An 18,813-nucleotide genomic window follows, 5' to 3' on the forward strand; every position below is an offset into this window, starting at 1 on the left:
GAATGCTAACTCCAACATGTTTGGAGTTAGCATTCAAAATGTTTGAATATGTCCAGGTACTCTGCAGCTTTGGACCACAGGATATCTTCTCGGCTTGCCTCCATTTCCTCTAACGTCAAATTCACACAGCAGTGTTTCTTAAGGCATTTTTAGATCCTTTTTGATCATTTGCTTAGCCTCACAGCCCCATCTTTAAAGTTGGAGCTAAAGCATAATTATCTGACCAGCATTGGCTTCCGAGGCTAAAAATATCCCAGCATTGACAGCACCCTAAATCCTACGGTGCTGATTAAGCCCTTTACATTTGGTGTGCCGGGAATACATCAATATGTTTTTGTGCCGTGGTCAGGGCTGCAAAATCAGCACTTATTGATCATGGTTTGCAGCATTGATTGAGGCGTGGGCCCCAGATTATGGATGTTTTTATTTTTAGATCCTCAAGAGGTGTGGCAGCTTTTTACGGCCCTTTAATAATAGCATCCTATAGCGAATAACCGCCCAGTTTTGACAGCCCAGTCTGATGGATTTCTATTGATTTAACGGGTGGATGTAGAAGATAATCAGGATGTGGGTCTTCACACATGTAGAGGTGGTTTATTGTGGTAGATTATTTACGTTTTCTCCATCTGTTAGTCGGCAGGAATGGTCATGTTTATAAACAGCTGCCTTACAAAGATCCATTTTGGTTTGGTGCACATTGAAGCTGTCAGATGTTCATAACTAAACGGCACATGCAGTAACGTTTTCAGAGCTTCATTGAAGGGACATGCGGTACTGATATATCACTGATGGATGATTTGCTATTGTACTGTATTATCATAAAAGCTGGTTCAATATGTTTTCTGCCAGAGACTCTGGGGATAATTTGGCTTCTTCTCCGCCTCACTCTGTTATCAGGGAGTAATGTAAGAGTTCAGGCCATAATGGAGACAAATAGTGTGAAACGCTATTGGCGGTTTTGAATTATTTAGTTAGCTTAGATCTCTGCCTTGCTTTGTAGCAAGATAGAATACTTATCAAAATGACTGAGTTAATGCTGACTCAAAAGCATCATCAGCTTTCATCTCTGCTGCAGACCCTGTGACGGCTCTGAAGTTCACTCCTGTGCAGCCTAATTTGACCTCATTAAGGTCCTTTCACTCTACACCCTAATCAAAAAGTGTATTGCACATAGCCTGTGTCCAATTTCTCTGTCTGCTCCTTTAGTTTATCTTGGGTACTTAGTGCATGAGTAATGATGCTTTGTGGTTTAATTGATCACCTCTACTAAGCATCCTAGCCAATAAATTAGCAGCTCGCCCTGCTGACGTCCGTTAATCAGGCCTGCAGACAAAGACACCAAGGCAGTTAAGAAAACGCGGGTAGCCCTTTAAGGATATGCTCTTTTAATTGCTGTAGCAGTTTATTAGAGACTTGGGTACGCTCAGCTAAAGCCGCCATGAACTCTGGGATTTAGAAGCTCAGGAGGTTGTTAGGAAGGTGATCAATGGAAGAAGACATTTGATCATTTCCTTACTGTTGATTTTCACTTTAATGTTGATACTCTAATATAAGTTTGGGTAGATTTGGGTCAGCACATGATACAAATATATTATAAGTGTTTGTGAAGGTACAATTTCAGAATAGTTTTTTTCCAAACATACTCCATCGCACCATCTGTACGGTCCAAAGTCATTTATAATAGTATAAAGGAACAGGGCAAAATCAACTTGAGTTTTTTTGTTGGTGCATTGAGTTGCTCCATGTTCTCCCTCCCTCACTATTTCATTAAATGGTTACTAGTGTGTATTTACGTCAAACTTACTAAACAAAGGTAGAGCTTGAGATACCATGAATGGACGCATCGGCCAATGAAAGAAACAATGCTAAAATCATCCAAAAATATGGACTGGCTGTTGTATCGATCTATCGCTTCATAGAGCTTCATTTTATTGCATGATTAGATCTTATGTCTACTCTAGGTTTCCTGCAGACTATCAAGGAATCTAAAAACAAACAAAACAGTTTTTACAAGATTGCAAGACAACTAAATACAGCAGAAAGGCTTAAAGATCAATGTATCAATGTATTCAAGCAATGTATAATATGTAATTACTGTTTGTTTTGTTTGTGTACCTTCTTCTTTTTGACTATTTGAGCTGATGTAACAAGTACATTTCTCCACTCTGAGATCAATAAAGTCAATGAATCTAACGGAGGGCCTGTTTTTAGCTTTGTAACTTAATGCTGTTGGCTTATTGTCTACAGATTGCTTCCTTTTTTTAATTTCTTTGAACTGAAGTTTGAATATTAGCCATAATCTGTTCATCATTTTAGCTAGAAAGGGAGGAAAAAAGGAGCACATGGCTTATTCTTTTTGTGAAACACTGAGGACCATTTCCTGATGAGAGCAAACATCTCTAGGAGAAGTTCCTGCTGTGAACAGCCGATGGTGAGAAAGGTCTGACTAATGAGAAAAAGTTTCAAAAGGTTGTTGAAAACAGCAGATGCAAGAAATCTACTGAACTTCAAACTGAGCCTGAGCCATGGGCAAAGGTGGAAGAAGCAGACCATTATGAGAAGAAAGGCAAGAAAAGGTTGTACAAATATTTAGACTGTCTTTGATAAATTCCAACTCCATATTCCTCCGTTTATCAGATTGTGAGGTTCTTAGAGAGTTCAGTTGGTCCCTTTCATGCAGTAAAATAAACGTGGGGACAAAGAATAAACCACTTCATTTAACTCTAATGGAGATTCTCTGTCTCATGTTTAAGTTTTGCACGTCGAGCAATAAGGCTCACAGGCGGTGGATGATCTACCCTGGATGCTCTTCGAGTAAAAAAACAGATGTTGCAGGACCCCAGCCCTTCAAGGATTTGAGTTTAAGACCCCTCCTGTGGTAGAAAGGGGCTAACAGACGAACCATAGAGGTAGATTGTTTCTCATTGTCCTGCAGTTGGTCCAGACTATTTCCTGGTGCATTATTCTATTAATTTGATGAACTGTAGGTTTCCCACTTTAGTTTAAATTACTGTAAACTGATCTTGCTTAACATACCTCTGACACAATCAAACAGTCTTCCTGGGGCTGTTCAGTGTAGCAGTGGCAGCAAGACGGTAGCGGGTTTGATTCCCAGCACTCTTTTTTGAAGGGGAGCGGTGGCCTAGTGGTTAGGGCATAGAATCCTAAGGTTCTGAGTTTAAGCCCTACTCCCACAGACTGCCACTCTGGGTCTGCCGATGGCTCTCGGGGCGCCCCGCAATGGCAACCCACTGCTACCCATGGGAATAGGTTAAATGCGAAGGTAAATTTATGGGGAATGTTGACCTAGTGGTTAAGGCAGTGCTCTGAGGAGGTTCCAAGTACCCGGTTCATTCCCCACAGCTTGAGCAAGACCCTTAACCCCACACTGCTCCTCCAGCGCCACACAATGGCAGCCCACTGCTCTGCAAGGGCATGGGTTGAATGCAGAGATACAGGGGAGTGGTGCCCTAGTGGTTAGGGCATAGAGCTCGGAATCCTGAGGTTGTGAGTTCGAAACCCACTCCCACAGACTGCCACTCTGGGTCCCTAAGCAAAGACCCTTAACCCCAAACTACTCCCTGGGCGCCGCAAATGGCAGCCCACTGCTCCGCAAGGGGATGGCTTTAATGCAGAGAGGGAATTTTGTTGCGCTCTACTTGAGACAGTGTACTGACAATAAAACGCTGAATAAAAAATTGGAAATTTTATTGTCATATATTGTGATTTATATATTCTCTACTAAGAGGAGCAGAAGAAAACAAAAACAAATGAGGTGGAATTTGGAAATAGATAAAAATGTTGGCCCTTGTTTTTCTTGAACTAGATAGTTGAAATAGAGGGAGAAACAGGATTTCCCCCAATACGAATTTCTTAAGAACTGTATTTTCTTCTTCGCATCATGATTGGATAAATCGTTTTCTTTAACCCACTGGACTTCTGTCGTCCCTGTCAGCGAATACAGTCAACAAAATCCCAAAAATCTTTACTTTATGTCGCCATCTGTAGAATCATACAGGAATCTAACAGTCAGGTCGAGGTTTTGTGGTAAGACGGACATGAGGTGTGAATTTCCTAACAACCACATTTTTTTCAAGTACTTTATATAAAAAGTATATTTTCTAAAGCCACTCCCTGCTAAAAGAACTTTAAACTGCAACCATGAAAACTTTTTTTCTACTTCTAAAATTCTTCTTTTGTTAAAAATGTGAATGCAAAAAAAAAATTGTTTCATTAATTGCAAACATTTTGTATGCATCACATTATATAAATGTAGAGAACGTCTGTACTTTTGCTTCATCCATAAAAAGTTTTGTTATGCTAAATAACACATTTTTACTGTACATTTAAACCTTTATGAGAAATTCTAGTCAATTATGTTATTATGCATAGTGTCATAACCGTCCTTTAAATCTCTAGAAACTGTCCCTGTGAAGGTAATAAAAACAAAACATATAGCTATAACAGAGGACATGGATTAGTGGACTGGTGTCCGCATCCGATCCCACCTGCTGGCTAATCCGGACCCCACCTGATATAAAAAATTTATAAATTACCACATGTTGTCTGACGACAGTATCTAACCCTGAAATCCCGCATCCTCCATCTCCGCCCCTCTGCACTCCAGACCTCCTTCCCAAAGCAAAGCCTACAGCCTTCGCTGTTTCTCCAATCGTGTTCCGCTCCGACTTCCTCGGCGCTCAAGGGTAACATGCGCAATATTATTAATATTAAATTCAGGCACAAAACATGCAGAAATGAGCGCTTAATTTAATATGATATATTAAAAAATTCCCCACCATCATCCAGCCCGCATATGGTCAGTTTCTGCCCAAATGTTTTTGTTTTGTTTTGGATTTTTGTTACAGTGATAACTAGGATCATACATAGTTTGTATGAACTATGTTCTCTGCTTCCAAACTCAGCATCTCTTCATCCATGCCTAAGATGAGAAGTGTCTTTTGAAGTTGTGAGAGGCGCTCTTTAGTGTTTTGACTGGATTTGATGAAAATTTTAAGCCTCTTAGTATAAAATAGATATTTTGATCGAGAGGAGAAATCTGCTTCCTGGTATATTGAATTACCAATAGTTTGCATCCAATAATTTAACAACAAATGCTCTTGGTTTTTTGGAATATATAAGCTCAAAAATGAGCCTGGAATGGCTTTAGAATGGCTTTGTTGTATTTCAAACCCAGGTTTAAAACCTTGCAGGGCAGCCTTAAGCCCACTGCTCTCATTAAACCATAAAAAAAAAAAAAAAAGGTCAGTTCAGGTGTTTTATAAAATATGTGATTCAGGAAATTTTCTATATACCTACAGTAACTTAATGATTGTTGTTCTCTACTTCAAAAAACACTACATTTTAAAATGGAAACATTTTCTATTATTTTTCAATTTTTTTAATTCAAAAATTCAATGTATAACATAGATGCATAACAAATCATTTTATTTCAGTGTTAATTTTTGGTTTAAAGTAACAGATTATATTTAAAAATGTCTTCATTCCGACCCTGCTGATTTTTAATTGGTGACCCCTGCGCTATACTATAAGTACAGGTCATTTAACATTTACCCACTACTACTTTTGAAGTTTATTTTTTCCCATGACTCCTTACACTATAGCCAAACTATTTCTAAACAGTTTGCAGTGTGTGGCTTCTGCAGTCATACAGTTAAAGGTGATTGTATGTGTGAACAAAGACACACAAAACTATGTGGATGTGCTGAGTGATGATAATTTCACCCCTTCATCATTTCCTTACTGTGTACTTTTTGACCTGACATTTGAGTTAAGTGTGCCAAATAATACTTTGTACCAAACTTTCATCAGTTTCTATCCATCACGGCGACTTTTAAAACCTCCTTTGTCGACAAACAATTTTAAGTTTTTTAATGGTTTGTAGTCTATTTAAATGAAATGCGTTTAAACTTCATGGTTAAATAATTTCTACCATCACGAGATTTCTCTTAAGATGTTATTGCTTAGATAAGAGGAATTATTCTTTCATGTTTTTTTCTGTGATAAAGGAAAACACCGAGCACTATTGGAAACTGATTATGATAGAACTTTTTAAAAAGTGCAGTAAAATTACATGATTATTTGTCCTTGTTTTTTGGTTTTGCTTTTTTAAATTTGAATGGCTACTATACAGAAAAATACTAATATATGAATAAAACGACTTGGTTCTCACAAAAAAAAGGAAGGTGCACTGGCTGCAATCGATGCTCTGTTACCTGTTTTTTGTTTTCAAACACGCATCCTTTTATCCATCATTACTGCTGGACAGAGACACCTACTTTGGGGCTAAAATTAACCCAACACGTTGATCTGAATCACAAATTGGCCCTCTTATGATCTACATGAGAAAAGCAGGCCTGGGAGGATGTGCAGATGACCTGCTCCACATAGGTCTTCAGATTTAATGAAAGCACAGCCACCTTTGATGTTCTGACAAGGACTGAGAGTACTTTACACTCTGTCTTTGCTTGATCTCATGGGCTCGCTGTGTGCATGGTGCTGTTTATTTTTAGACAATAAGTATAGCCAGATGCATAAACACCAGCTATAGTTTATGTAAGCAGAACACTAATTTTTGTGGATAAATAGTTCTACTTGTCTAATTTAATTATTGTCTGATTTAAGCCTTTTCAAAATGTAGGCAAAGCACCAGTTTATGCTCTGCAGTGAGTGTTTCTGTCTGTGTTCACAGCACCCGGCAATGCCATCTTCTTCTTGACATCTTCAACCCGACAGAACATGAGCTCACTGTCAGCGCCAAGAACAGCAAGGACCTGGTGCTCCATCCCAGCGAGTGTCAGAGGTGAGTTTAAAGTCTGCATATCCACCAGAAAAAAAATTGAAAATACCTCAAATAATTCAAAACTCATAGGGGGAAGAAAACAAACAAAGGTTCTCCATCCCATATTAAAATTGTATTGCTATGAATGGACACTATTATACTGTGTAGGTTGTATACACATAAGAAACACACCTGATCTTCTAAGAACCCAGATAAGGAGCGCTAAAATGGTTGTGCAAAACTAAAGTTGCATGTGCAATTAGTGGGCTTGTTGCTGGTGATCTACTAAGGTTGGTTGTGCAATTGATAACAGATGCAAACAGCCCTTTTAAATGAGGATGTCGCATGTGCTACATGCTTTCATCATGGGGGTTTTGGGAAAGCAGGGTAGATTTATTTTCCCCATTCCAAAACAGCCGTAGTTTGCAACGGCACTGGGCACAGATGGCATTTTTTCAAAACTAAATATCTGATATCCCAAATTTTATGACACAAAGGTACATAGTCACAAGATATACCTACACCAATAAGATCTAAAACCAGTCGATTGTGACGACGTAAAGGCTCTTTATTCTAAGCACCCTGATAGTGTTTTGTACTATTTTGTACTGTTGTACTGTTTTGTACCAGTAGCACTATTAGCAAGCACGTATACTCATGTGTCTATCAACTTAACAGCGACATCAGAATGCTTCCTTAGTTCTAGCTTTAGTGTTGTCCAATGGTCAAAGGTTTTTTTTTTTGCCTTAACTCTTTATTGGACTTTTCACGTTTTTTCACAACTACACTGAGAGTTCCACACTCACTCCCTTCAATGCTTCAGCTTGTTGACCAGTTGTACACATTTGCAGTGACATAATTCCTGGTTCCAGGTGGCGCAGCGGTTGCTGCTCACGACCCATGTACAGAGGCCTTAGTCCTCAACATGGCTGACCTGAGTTTAAATCCAACCTTTGGTCCTTTGTTGCATGTCTCTCCCCCTCTCTCATACCCCCTTACCTGTCAGCCTACTGTCAGAAATGCGAGCCACTAGTGCCGTTAAAACTCAAAAAAAGTAATAAAAAAAAAAAAATGTATTGCTAGTGGTGAGTATTTAAAGATGTGCTCCCAGTATTTTGCAAGTTCTGATGATAATGGTATGTTCTCCACATACATAAAGGCCAGCGATAGACTGCAGGTTCTGTTTCGCTTATGCCACAGATGTAATAATGCAGATCAGCTTTGCCCACATGATCATCTTCACATGTTTTTATACCCCCGAAGCAGTGGGTGTTAAAATCTACCTCTAAAATGTATTATTAATGATTTGCTTGTTTCAGTTGGAGATGTACCTATGCATCTGTTATAGTTTCAGGATCTGGGCTGATTTTCAAGATCAATTTAGATTGGAAATGTTTTGTTTTGTTCTATATATCTTATGATACAGTGGTTCCATGTCCAATCTGTTAGTCAGTAGAAAATCTAACGGCTCATAAGCAGTCAGCTCTTTCCATTGATAAATGCATTGGTTGTAGTCACCAGGGACTACTTCTTACATTCAATCTATTCTATCAGCAGTCTCTAAATATCAAACTGCTTCTTGTCAGATACCAAACACTAAGTGACTTCGATCAGGATATCTGGTGAAAAACATGTTGACATTTAAAAGTGTAAAATTTGCCGTTTGGGTTTTCCTTTTAATTGAAATTGCTCACTGGAGCAATCCCAATACACAAACTGGTCACTTTATTAGGTACAACTTTGCATTTCTGGCAATATAGCATTGAGAATCGACATCCTGCTGCTGGTTAACACACCAGGGACCATCATGGCTGTTACCATAAGGTCCCACTTGGTAATTATGTTTGAAACTAAAAAAATGACATTTTTGGAAGAAAAAAAACAAACAACAAAATGAAATTCAATGGGCACAAATAAAGAAAGGGAGGTGAGGACATACAAATTTAGGGTAGAGGAAGAGAAAAAAAGAGAGAATAATGGAGGAAAATTACAGAATAACTCCTAGAAGTCTGAAGACTGACCAAGGCAATAGAGGGAGCATCCCATGGACAGAATTAATATAGTTATAAAAACATCAGAAGCAAAACCTATGAAGATTAAAACCTGACTGTTGACACAAGTAGAGACTGAGTGGCTGACTTGGCAGTGACTTGTCAGGATCCTTTATGAAGTCAGATAGGCAAATAAAAATACATAACCAGTAGCCTAACAATGTCTCCAGTGTACTCCAGAAGGTGAAGATTTGCATTTGGATGTGCTGCTAACAATCCAGCAGCAGCTGCTTGGTTTCATGATGTCAACATAAACTGTTTCTCTGGAGACTTTGTGGAACCTTTGGAGAACTCTGCCACTTTAAATATTCTGAAGGGAAAAACGTGGCACAACTCTGCCGTACCTAACAAAGTGGCCAGTGATGTCGTGAAACATTTCTGTTCTAATTGTTAAAGATAAGCTCTGTGTCTACACCTTGAAGATTTCTCTCTCCACTTCTTTTTCCTGAAAAGAGATCACTCGGGGACAAACTCTTTAAATAACACTTCATAATGTATATGTATTATATAACCATGAGACATGACAGCAGATTTTGATAGAAATCGAAATCTTACTCAGACTGGAGAAGTTTTTTTTTCAGTGTCCTGTCTGGCAATGTGGCAATAAGAATAATTGTCATGATGCCAAAAAGAACCGAACAGAAACAGATTTTACTTTCACAAGTGGAGCAGTACGGCTATCGCCATAGTGTTCCGCTTGATTTATGCTTATAAATAGCTTTATTATTTATCATACAGGGAGAATTACGGTTTATATGGACACTGCAATGTAAGTAGAACAGGAAAGGAAAAACAGAAAAAGGAGAAAAGATGAAAGAAAGAGGAGATAAAAGGAAAACAATTATAAAATGTCTTCAGTCTGCTTCATCACCGGCAAGAGAGATGTAAAAAAAGTACAGCACAACCAACAGATATAGTATTAAAGATACAATAAAGTAGCACCTTGGTACTATCACTGAAGTATAAATAGTATTATTTAATCTGACATGTATACTGTGGTAGCTGAAGATCAGAATATGGGCTTTCTGTATGGAAGTGAATCTCTAGGTACGTGGAACCAAGCACTTGTAGTTGTTTGTGAGAGTGCACTTGTGCATGTAAAGTTTATCCAAAAGGGAAAAAGCTTACTAGTGGTTGTGAAGAGCCAAAGATGCGCCCCTCCAGAGCACCGACGAAAGCGCTGGGGGACCCAAAGCCCTAGATGTCCATAGGGATCACAAGAGCAAAGGCGCAGATCAGAGAAGTTGCTTAGGGTTACAGAAGGCAGCTGCTTACCAGCCGGGCTCACTTCTCGGGAAGTGGCCCCAATTAACAGTTAAAGAAGCATCTTATACAACTCCATTCTGCCACATCGTCATATCATTACATCATATACGTTTGCAGATGAGAAGACATCCATGACTCCAGCCTTATCAAAATATTATACTTTGTTCTTAGCTGAAGGACACCGCTCTCATTCCATTCCCAAATATTTGAAGAATTAAGATTATAACTGTATATCCAGACCGAAGGGCTGGCCTAATTCGATAAACCACTGCGGACAAAAAACATCAGTTCTGACCGACAACAGGCACCTAATATTAATGTGTAATAAACTCACGCATCATCAGTGATAATGATCCTAACATAATGTTTATATTTTTTTGTACTTTTATAAAGTTATCATTCCAAATTGTTAAAAACGTTTCTTTTACTTTTATTTTTACCTGGCTACAATTCTTGCATAAGGCAGCTTAAAGTAGCAAAGCTATCAAAGCACTAAGTCTACTTTTACAGAATATAAGTTCCATATTCCTCCATGTCCTGTAGATTCTCCTGCAAATCATCTGTCTGAAGAAACTTGATGTTCCACTATGGACACCTAAATTATTTTCATTTTCTCTGCTGTACCATTTTTTCCCCCTCAAATTAGACTTTCAGGTAGATGATTGCTTCTTTTCCTCCAATATGTCTGATAGCTTTCTGTCATTACCTTGGAATCAGTTCACTCAGGTTAACACTTACAAACAGCCCTTATATTTTCTGCAATGAATGAAAAAAAAAATTCATTTCTCTTTACCTTTAAAACCTTTTTGCCCTCTCTTGGTACTGGTTGGTACATTATGAGTGTAATGTTTAAGTGGCGCTCGGTAGGAGCTTTAATGGCTATATGGGCGTTCATTTTAGTTGAAGCACCCCATGTTTGCACGTCTGTAACCGACAACCCAATTCCAGCTAAAGTGTTTTTCTTTTTTACTTCCTTATCATTCCTTTGTGCAGTTAAAACAAAAGTTAGGCTATGTCTGACCTCGGCTCTGCTTTATCTGAAACACAACTCCCTAGCATATTTCCAGAATGTTTTTCCAGTTATCTACAGTCTGATCTCCCTCTAATAACTGTTTTGAATTGCATCCATTTGCAAAGTTGATTTTAATTGTTTCTTTTATACATAAATTGTTTGCTTAATTAGGCTCTAGAAGACTCTTTTTTTCTTTTACAATCATTGTAAGATTAGCAATAGAAAAAAACTGTTAAAAAATACAACTAATGTTTAGTTTGACAAACTTAGAAAAAGGTAAAAAAATCAATGTCTGTCCTGTGATGTGGGGTGTTAAACTAATTCAGTTTACTGACAATGGAAATAAAAAAAAAATGGTAAAGGAAATTTAAAAACAATGTAATCCAGAAATTATATATTGAAAAACGTCTAACTCAAAAAAGGTTTTAAGAGTAGTAACTTTCATGTTTTCTCAGATTTTAATTTCTCAAATAAGTTTTTATTTTCAGATTTAAACATCACTTTTACATATTTTACGCTTTTCAAATCATATTTTTTTCCACTTTTTCTTTTTCATATTTAATTTTATGAATTGTTTCTCAGATGACATTCTTTTCACTCCAAATCCAATGCAAACACTCTCCATAGATCTCCAAAACGTTGCTAATGTCCATGCAGAACATTCGAATTTTCTTTGCACCTGAGTGAAGAGGAATTATCTATAAAACACAATCAGAAAGGGAGATATTTGGGAAAAAAGGAAAGATAAAAATAAATGCATAAATAAAACTTAAAACAGCTGTAAAACGTTACATAATTTGAAAATATTGCCTGGTTCTGCTTGAGGTTTCTTCCTGTTAAAAGGGAGTTTTTCCTCTCCACTGTCGCTACAAGCATGCTTAGTGTGAGGGATTGCATTTGAGTCGATGATTCGATGCAATCAACTGGTTTTCCTTACTTAGAAAGCTTTGAATCAATCTGACTGGATGATCTGGTTGATTGTAAAGTGCCTTGAGATGACATGTGTTGTGAATTGGCGCTATAGAAATAAACTGAATAGAATTGAAAAAATACAGTCTGAAAAAACAGCAAAATAACTTCTACAACTTTTTTTTAACCAACATTTCTTATAGTTTCATTTCTGGACTGAATCTTTTCTTATTTGAAATATTTTTATTTTATTAATATGATTTTGATCAATAATGCAACACAATTCCCTCCATAACGGAGAACACTGTGGGAAAACAACCATGATAATCAATCAGAACCTTTTCACTGCCAGCCTGAAGTCAGGAGAACATGCAATATTTAATATTCAGTTCATGTCAGCCTATAAAATAACTACATTAGATTGTTTTTCACTTTTATTGGAGATGCTGAGCTTCTCCTTCCTGCTGGGATGGAAACATTTTTGATCCTTTCTTTGGGAAAAAAATAAAGTAGTTTTTTTATAAGCTAATAACCTTTATTCATCTATCCTTCATATTTTTCTGTAGTTCGATGGAGACATGGCTGCTCATATGCAGATGCATGGTCTCTTTTGTTGTTTCTGTGAATTTCCCTCCACCCCTCCCTTTCACTCACTTATTACAGTGGAAATGGCAAATTATGATTCCAGTCAGCACTGCCTCTACGATGCATTCTTGGCCACGAGCTGAGGTGCACTCATGGTGACTCACAGGCATTTCTCCACCGGGGTGGGTGGGTTTTATTTGAGGGGAATTAGGGGGTGGAAAGGCATCTTTTCAAACAGAGCCAAGCAGATCATCACTCAGCTCTCTTAAAAATAACCTTTCCTTTGCAAAATGTTGTCTGTTCTGATCAAAACGCCTGCAAGCAATTTATTACAGTAATTGTTTCAAACAGTTTGAGTTAATAAGTCTCCTGAACAAATTATTTGAAGCAGTTTTATGCGTTTGTTAGTTAGACCTGATTCAGTTGTAACTTAAAAAGCTTGTTGGCACGTATTAATTTACATTAACTACATGTGCCAAAGTTTTACGGTTTGAAATGATAACCAGTGGAGTGACAACAGAAACGATAATGATGTCCAAACTGTGGGAATAATTGGCCTGTAAATTCATTGTCATCTAAAGTTATTGTATGTGATATAAATCTCACCAAAAACTGTTTTGATCACAAAACCGTTCTGACTTATATTCCAAGGAGACGGCTGTGATAAACTCTCGTAGAATCATAAACATTATCACTTTATGTGCTTTTAAAAGTGTAAATCGTCAACAACATAAACATTGTTTATCTGTAACATGCTTATAGTTTTGATTTTGGCAAATAAACTTAAAAACTTGCTCTTTTTAGTGGGATGGCCTGTTCTTCTTTTTTTTTTCCAAGCACACTGCAAAATTAATTAAAGTAATTGTGTTTGCCCTCACTTTAAGCACATAAATAAAATGAGTATTTTTGCCTTCAAAATAAGATAATTTAGTTACATATTCATATTTTAAACATAAATCCTCTTATTCCATTGACGAGTAGTCGTACTTATCTGAACATTTTAAAGGGAACTACACTTTTTCCAATTTAAAAGTATTTTTCTTATATTTCAATTTTGGCAGTGTGATTGATTTGCCTTTTACAAGATTAGATAAGTATACAAAACTGATAATCTGGTAAATTTTTTTCAGAATTTGTTTCTCTTGAATTTCTAAGAGCATATATTTTTAAATGGAGCGAAAGCATGACTTAAATGCTCTAATGTTTTTTTGTTCTCACACTCAAATGTTTGGTTCTTTACAGATTTGCTCTGCTCCTCTTTAAGCACAGCTTTCTGCTACCAGATGTTTGGCGTGTTTTTGAATCCATGCATTTCCTGGACAAACACCCTATGCTCTTGATTTCTCTCCTCATCTGTCCCTCTGGAGTGAATTCTTTGACAGTAAAAGGCACATCTTTAAAAAAAGGAGTCCATATAAAGTTGTCTCTCTATTTGTTTGGACAACATTTTATGCCAGTGTTTACTGCAGAGGATACAAAAAGAAAGAAACACACCTTAGAGCTCAGGTTTTATCTCCACCTAAGTATTCAGGAGGTGTTGGATGCATTAAATCCAAGCACAGATTCATACTTTTCAGGATGAGCAGAACCACTCTGTGTTTGGTGCAACGTTTTGAGCAAATGCAATACGAATCATGATGTGGTTTTAAAATTTGTGCTTTTGTTTGGAAGGAAAAATTCCTTCTTACTCTTGACTTGCTATTCCATAACTGTGATTTTTGTGTCCTGCAAAATGTCCAAACAGGTAAATCTGACTTGAAAGCCTCTGGCTTGGGAATATTTATGATATAAAAAGAAAATTATAGTAGGATTCAAATTTTTTTTTATAATTTTCAAAAATGTTGGTAAAATCCTCCACTATACCTTTAAGATTTGCTTCTCAGCCATCAGTCAGTTCTTTATTTTAGTGGTTTCACTGCTGCTCGAGTTATGTCTTAACACTTGGTTTAGTATTTCTGTTAGAAAGCACGTTTTTCAAAAATCATGAAGCTGCTACATTTGGTTTAACTGCAGTTGTTAAAGTTTGTTATTCAGCTTCACTCAATCATAGATCCATTTGCTGTCATGCTTGATCCCTTCTTGGGGTCGCTCTAGCTGTCTACGGGCGAGAGGAGGGGTCCACCCTGGATAAGTCGCCAGACTATCGCAGGGCAACACAGATACAAACAACCATTCATTCACATCTAAGGAGAATTTAGAGAAGCCAATTAACCTAACAGTCATGTTTTTGGACTGTCTGAGGAAGCCTGAGTACCCAGAGAGAACCCACGCATGCTCATCGAAAACATGCAAACTCCATCTAGAAAGACCCTGTGCCGGGATTCAAACCTGGAACCTTCTTGCTGCAAAGCAGCAGAAGGTTCCAACCTCAGTGTTCTGTCATAAATAGTTGGTTCCCTCCCCCCTTGGTACATCAGAGGTACAGTAGAATATCTCTGTGGTCCTAAACAGAGTTTGGATTTTAGCTGTGAAACAGGCTTTGGTTTCATCACCACTGTGGAATCACGGCTAATTGATTAGATCTTAGACTGTGTCGGTATTATTTCCCCTTTTATTGCTCTGTCAATCTTCTTTAGTATGTAAATCCAGATTTTCCTCTCAGTATTTATTACAAAATGATCTGTTATCTCGTTTTCTTGTTTGTGTTTTTTTTTACACAGTTTCCAGCAGAGCTTCACAATAGATTTTTTTTCTAAGGTTTCATGCTGTTTCCATTTACCACCCACTGCTCTCCCTGTGAAACATGTCGACCCACTAGACTCAAGTACCCTCAAAAACTGTAGTAAATAAGAGCACCATGTTTGCTTTGCACTGCTGCTCTGGTCCTGTTGGATTTCGGAGAAGTGTGTCTAATAGCATTTATAGAAAATAAGCTAGCCATTCTTTTTATTTTTCAGGAACAAACTATTTATTTAAGAATTTAAAGAGAAATTTTTTACTTAGTTTTCTTTAACTATTTAATAACAGGGCACAACAAAGTAACCTGAGAGTACTTAAATGGAAAGTAACAGATTTATATTTAGTCTGGTTCATTTCAGTGGCTACAGTCATGATGACATCAGAACCAAAGAATGAAGAGGTTGATCCAAATATAACACGATCTCAAATAATCTCCATGATCTGGACGCAGTATTTAAAAAGCTTTATGCTGTAGCATGTACACAGCTTTTTCATTGCGCCACTCTGCCTCCTGGTCAGTTATCCCTTAATAAAATACATTTAATTCCGAGAGAGTTCCTTTTAAAGTCGTAGGGAAATCATATTTAAATGTCAAATCATTCTGGCTTAAAGATGTATATAAATGTACTCATTATCAGACCACATTGTCCCAGAAGTTAGAAAATGTCAAAAAAAATAAAATAAAAATCCTGTCTTAAAATCTGTGTTTTTTTCATTATCTTATGCAGGCAAGTTAGTTATACGTCAGCCTGAACACCTAAATCTGGCCAATCATATATCAACGGTCATCTGTCAATCTAATTTTTCGGTCATATCATCTTGATTCATATGTCACAGCTAATATACGCAACAGTTGAAATAAGAAATAAGAATCATGTCCTTTCCCAGTGAGTTCCGTCCCAGTGTTCACGGGGATGGACGTCTGTGTCTTCAGCAGGCGTAGAGCTAACAGAACTGAGCGTTGCGAGGCAAGGGCTCAAACATGTACGACTGTAAGCCTTCTACACCAAACCAAGCTTCTGCCGCCCTGGCGTCCTCTTCCACAACATCTTCATCCCCGCTTTCCTCCTCTAAATAAAAAATGTATGACGGAGGAGACTCATCCTCGACCTCCGACACTAAACTCTCCTCCTCTTGCATGTTTCCTCTGTCCATAGCGTTCCTTGACAGCGTCGTTTCTAAGTCACCAATTTAGTGCTACTTGGTCACAATGGAATTTCCCATTGGGAACCTACTAGCACTAAGTTGCTAACTGGTTAGCAAGATGCTTCCAAGACAGTGGCCACAATCAAACTTGTTGCGAACCTTCCGCCACAACAATCCCGCCCAATCACATTCAGTTTATTCACTCGTGTAAAGGCGTGCACCACTCGTGGGAATTCGGAAATGCAATGCTTGGAGCAGCTGTTTCCCTACAACTTTAAAGGGGCATAGTTATGTAATATGGCTACTGTATAAAAAGAAGACCATAAACCATTTAATCATAATAGAATAAGCTTATATAGAGAGTGACCATCCTGATAGTGTTCAGTCCTTTTTGAGATTAGTTCAACTTAATTCAGTTTATTTCTATAGCGCCATTTCACAACACGTCATTGCAAGGCACGTTACAATTCAACCAGATCATCCAGTCAATTTCATTCAAAGTTTTCTATCCAAGGAAAACCAGTTGATTGCATCAACTCATTGACTCAAATACAATCCCTCACACTAAGCATGCTTGTAGCGACAGTGGAGAGGAAAAACTCCCTTTTAACAGGAAGAAACCTCCAGCAGAACCAGGCTTAGTGTGAGCGGCCATCTGCTGAGGCCGACTGGGGTTCAAGGAGACAGAGGCAGACATAGAAAAAAAAAAGCAGAGATAAAAAAAAATGCAACTGTAAACCAGCTCCACAGTGATCCCGACTTACGGGGCTCTTTAGCAGGCGTAGATATGTGTGCGCTATCGGCTGACGCCACCGCGGAATTCATCAGAAAACCAAAAGACGATCTTTGACGCAGTTATAGCATTTGTTATTTTCCTGTTTAGCCTTGTATATCATGATGATAATTGAAATGTAAAGTTAAGGAATATAAAACTACCAGCATCTTACCACAGCTGCTCCGTTATGCTGTGGAAATGAAAGAGGAATTAAAGATGCTAATTCCTCAATCATGCCTTCTCAGCATCCACAGTCCAGTTTGTCTCTAACTCTGACACGGTTCAGTGCAGACACACCTTCAGACTACGCTCTGATTTTACATGCAGGAGCACAGACTCAAACATCGCCTCCAACACTGTGCACGTCTCCACACCAAACGGCCCTGCCATTTCCTATTTTCTTCTCCTTCCATGATAAATGAGATGTCAAGCGCAAGATGTTTTTTGGTGTCTTAATCCAGGACTTGTGAAGCTAAGGTTTCCATATGACAGACGCAGAAATGAATCTGTCAGTCATTTGCGTATTCCGCCTGCAATAAATGAATAATTGTCTTTGCTAAGTTCTGTTTTTCAATTCTTTTATAAAATATATATAAAATGAAAAGCTTCCATAAGTGGAGCGGATAACATATTTATTCTGCTTAACAAAGGGAGCTGATTGTCATATTTATAGCATTTCAATGAATTACAATCGTTGGTTGTTTTCAGAATAAGTTTAGTTTGTCAAGTTTTTTTTTGTTCCATTGCTGTAAAAGCAGCATCCAGGTGAGTGACAGAGTACTTCTTTCATCTCCTTCTATTTTTACAAGGTCTTTATCCTCCTCATGATGTCCTTTAATGGCACCTGACAGCGCAAATGGTCACTTTGATGTTCAGGAGAGCAACAGGGTTCCTAAAGACTGCTGCGACACAACCACAGAGCCCAAACCCTCTTTTTTTCTTACATCTTACCTTTGAACAGAGTAGAATGGAGAAGATAATGTTTCCCATCTTCTCTCTCATCAATATCCTGCAAAAAGGTTAGATTAAAGGAAATATTCTCTGAAATGGGATTATGATTCAGTGGTTGTCATACATTATTGTTTTTATTTTTATTTCTGGTTATTGTTTGGCTTGTAGCTTACCAATGTATTTTAACTTTCTGATGTAAAAAAAAAAAAAAATCTGTTATAAAAACAAAAAGCAAATATTCATGGTGCTACATGTGTATGTTTACACAAAACCCAGACATTTCAGGTAGTTGAGTGAAAAGTTGTTTTGAGAATATGGAGTGAATTTTGAACCATTATTCTTCCAAACAGAAAACATATTTAGTAAATGGAAAATAATGATTTATTTTTTAATTGTATTTAACATTTTTTTCTTATAGATTTTATTTGTGAAAATTTAGTTTTCCGCATTACTTGGGAGTGAGGGGTAAATATACGTTTCTTTTGGTCTGCGTAAAAGTTAGCAACAAACTCTTTATCGGTGTGGTGGTCCAACCAGTAAGGCACAAGGACAAAGGCATAAAAAAAAGTATTCTCTATTTATTTTCCAAAAATAATCTTCACAAAAGAAGGGCTTACATCCAATCTCAAAAAAATAT

The 18,813-nt window shown here is 37.6% G+C and overlaps 1 protein-coding gene across 3 annotated transcripts in view; it reads left to right on the plus strand.

Annotated features, from left to right (window-relative positions):
* trappc9 (trafficking protein particle complex 9) overlaps positions 1-18,813 on the plus strand; it is a 359,971-nt gene that overhangs the window by 198,511 nt on the left and 142,647 nt on the right. For all 3 annotated transcript variants that reach the window (XM_015382744.1, XM_015382743.1, XM_015382745.1), the window contains one exon: positions 6,713-6,823. In XM_015382744.1, coding sequence (XP_015238230.1) covers positions 6,713-6,823 — 111 coding nt within the window. The remainder of the gene's footprint in view (positions 1-6,712; positions 6,824-18,813) is intronic.

This window comes from Cyprinodon variegatus, unplaced genomic scaffold (assembly GCF_000732505.1).
Source record: "Cyprinodon variegatus isolate N-32 unplaced genomic scaffold, C_variegatus-1.0 Scaffold265, whole genome shotgun sequence".
Lineage (NCBI taxonomy): Eukaryota > Metazoa > Chordata > Actinopteri > Cyprinodontiformes > Cyprinodontidae > Cyprinodon > Cyprinodon variegatus.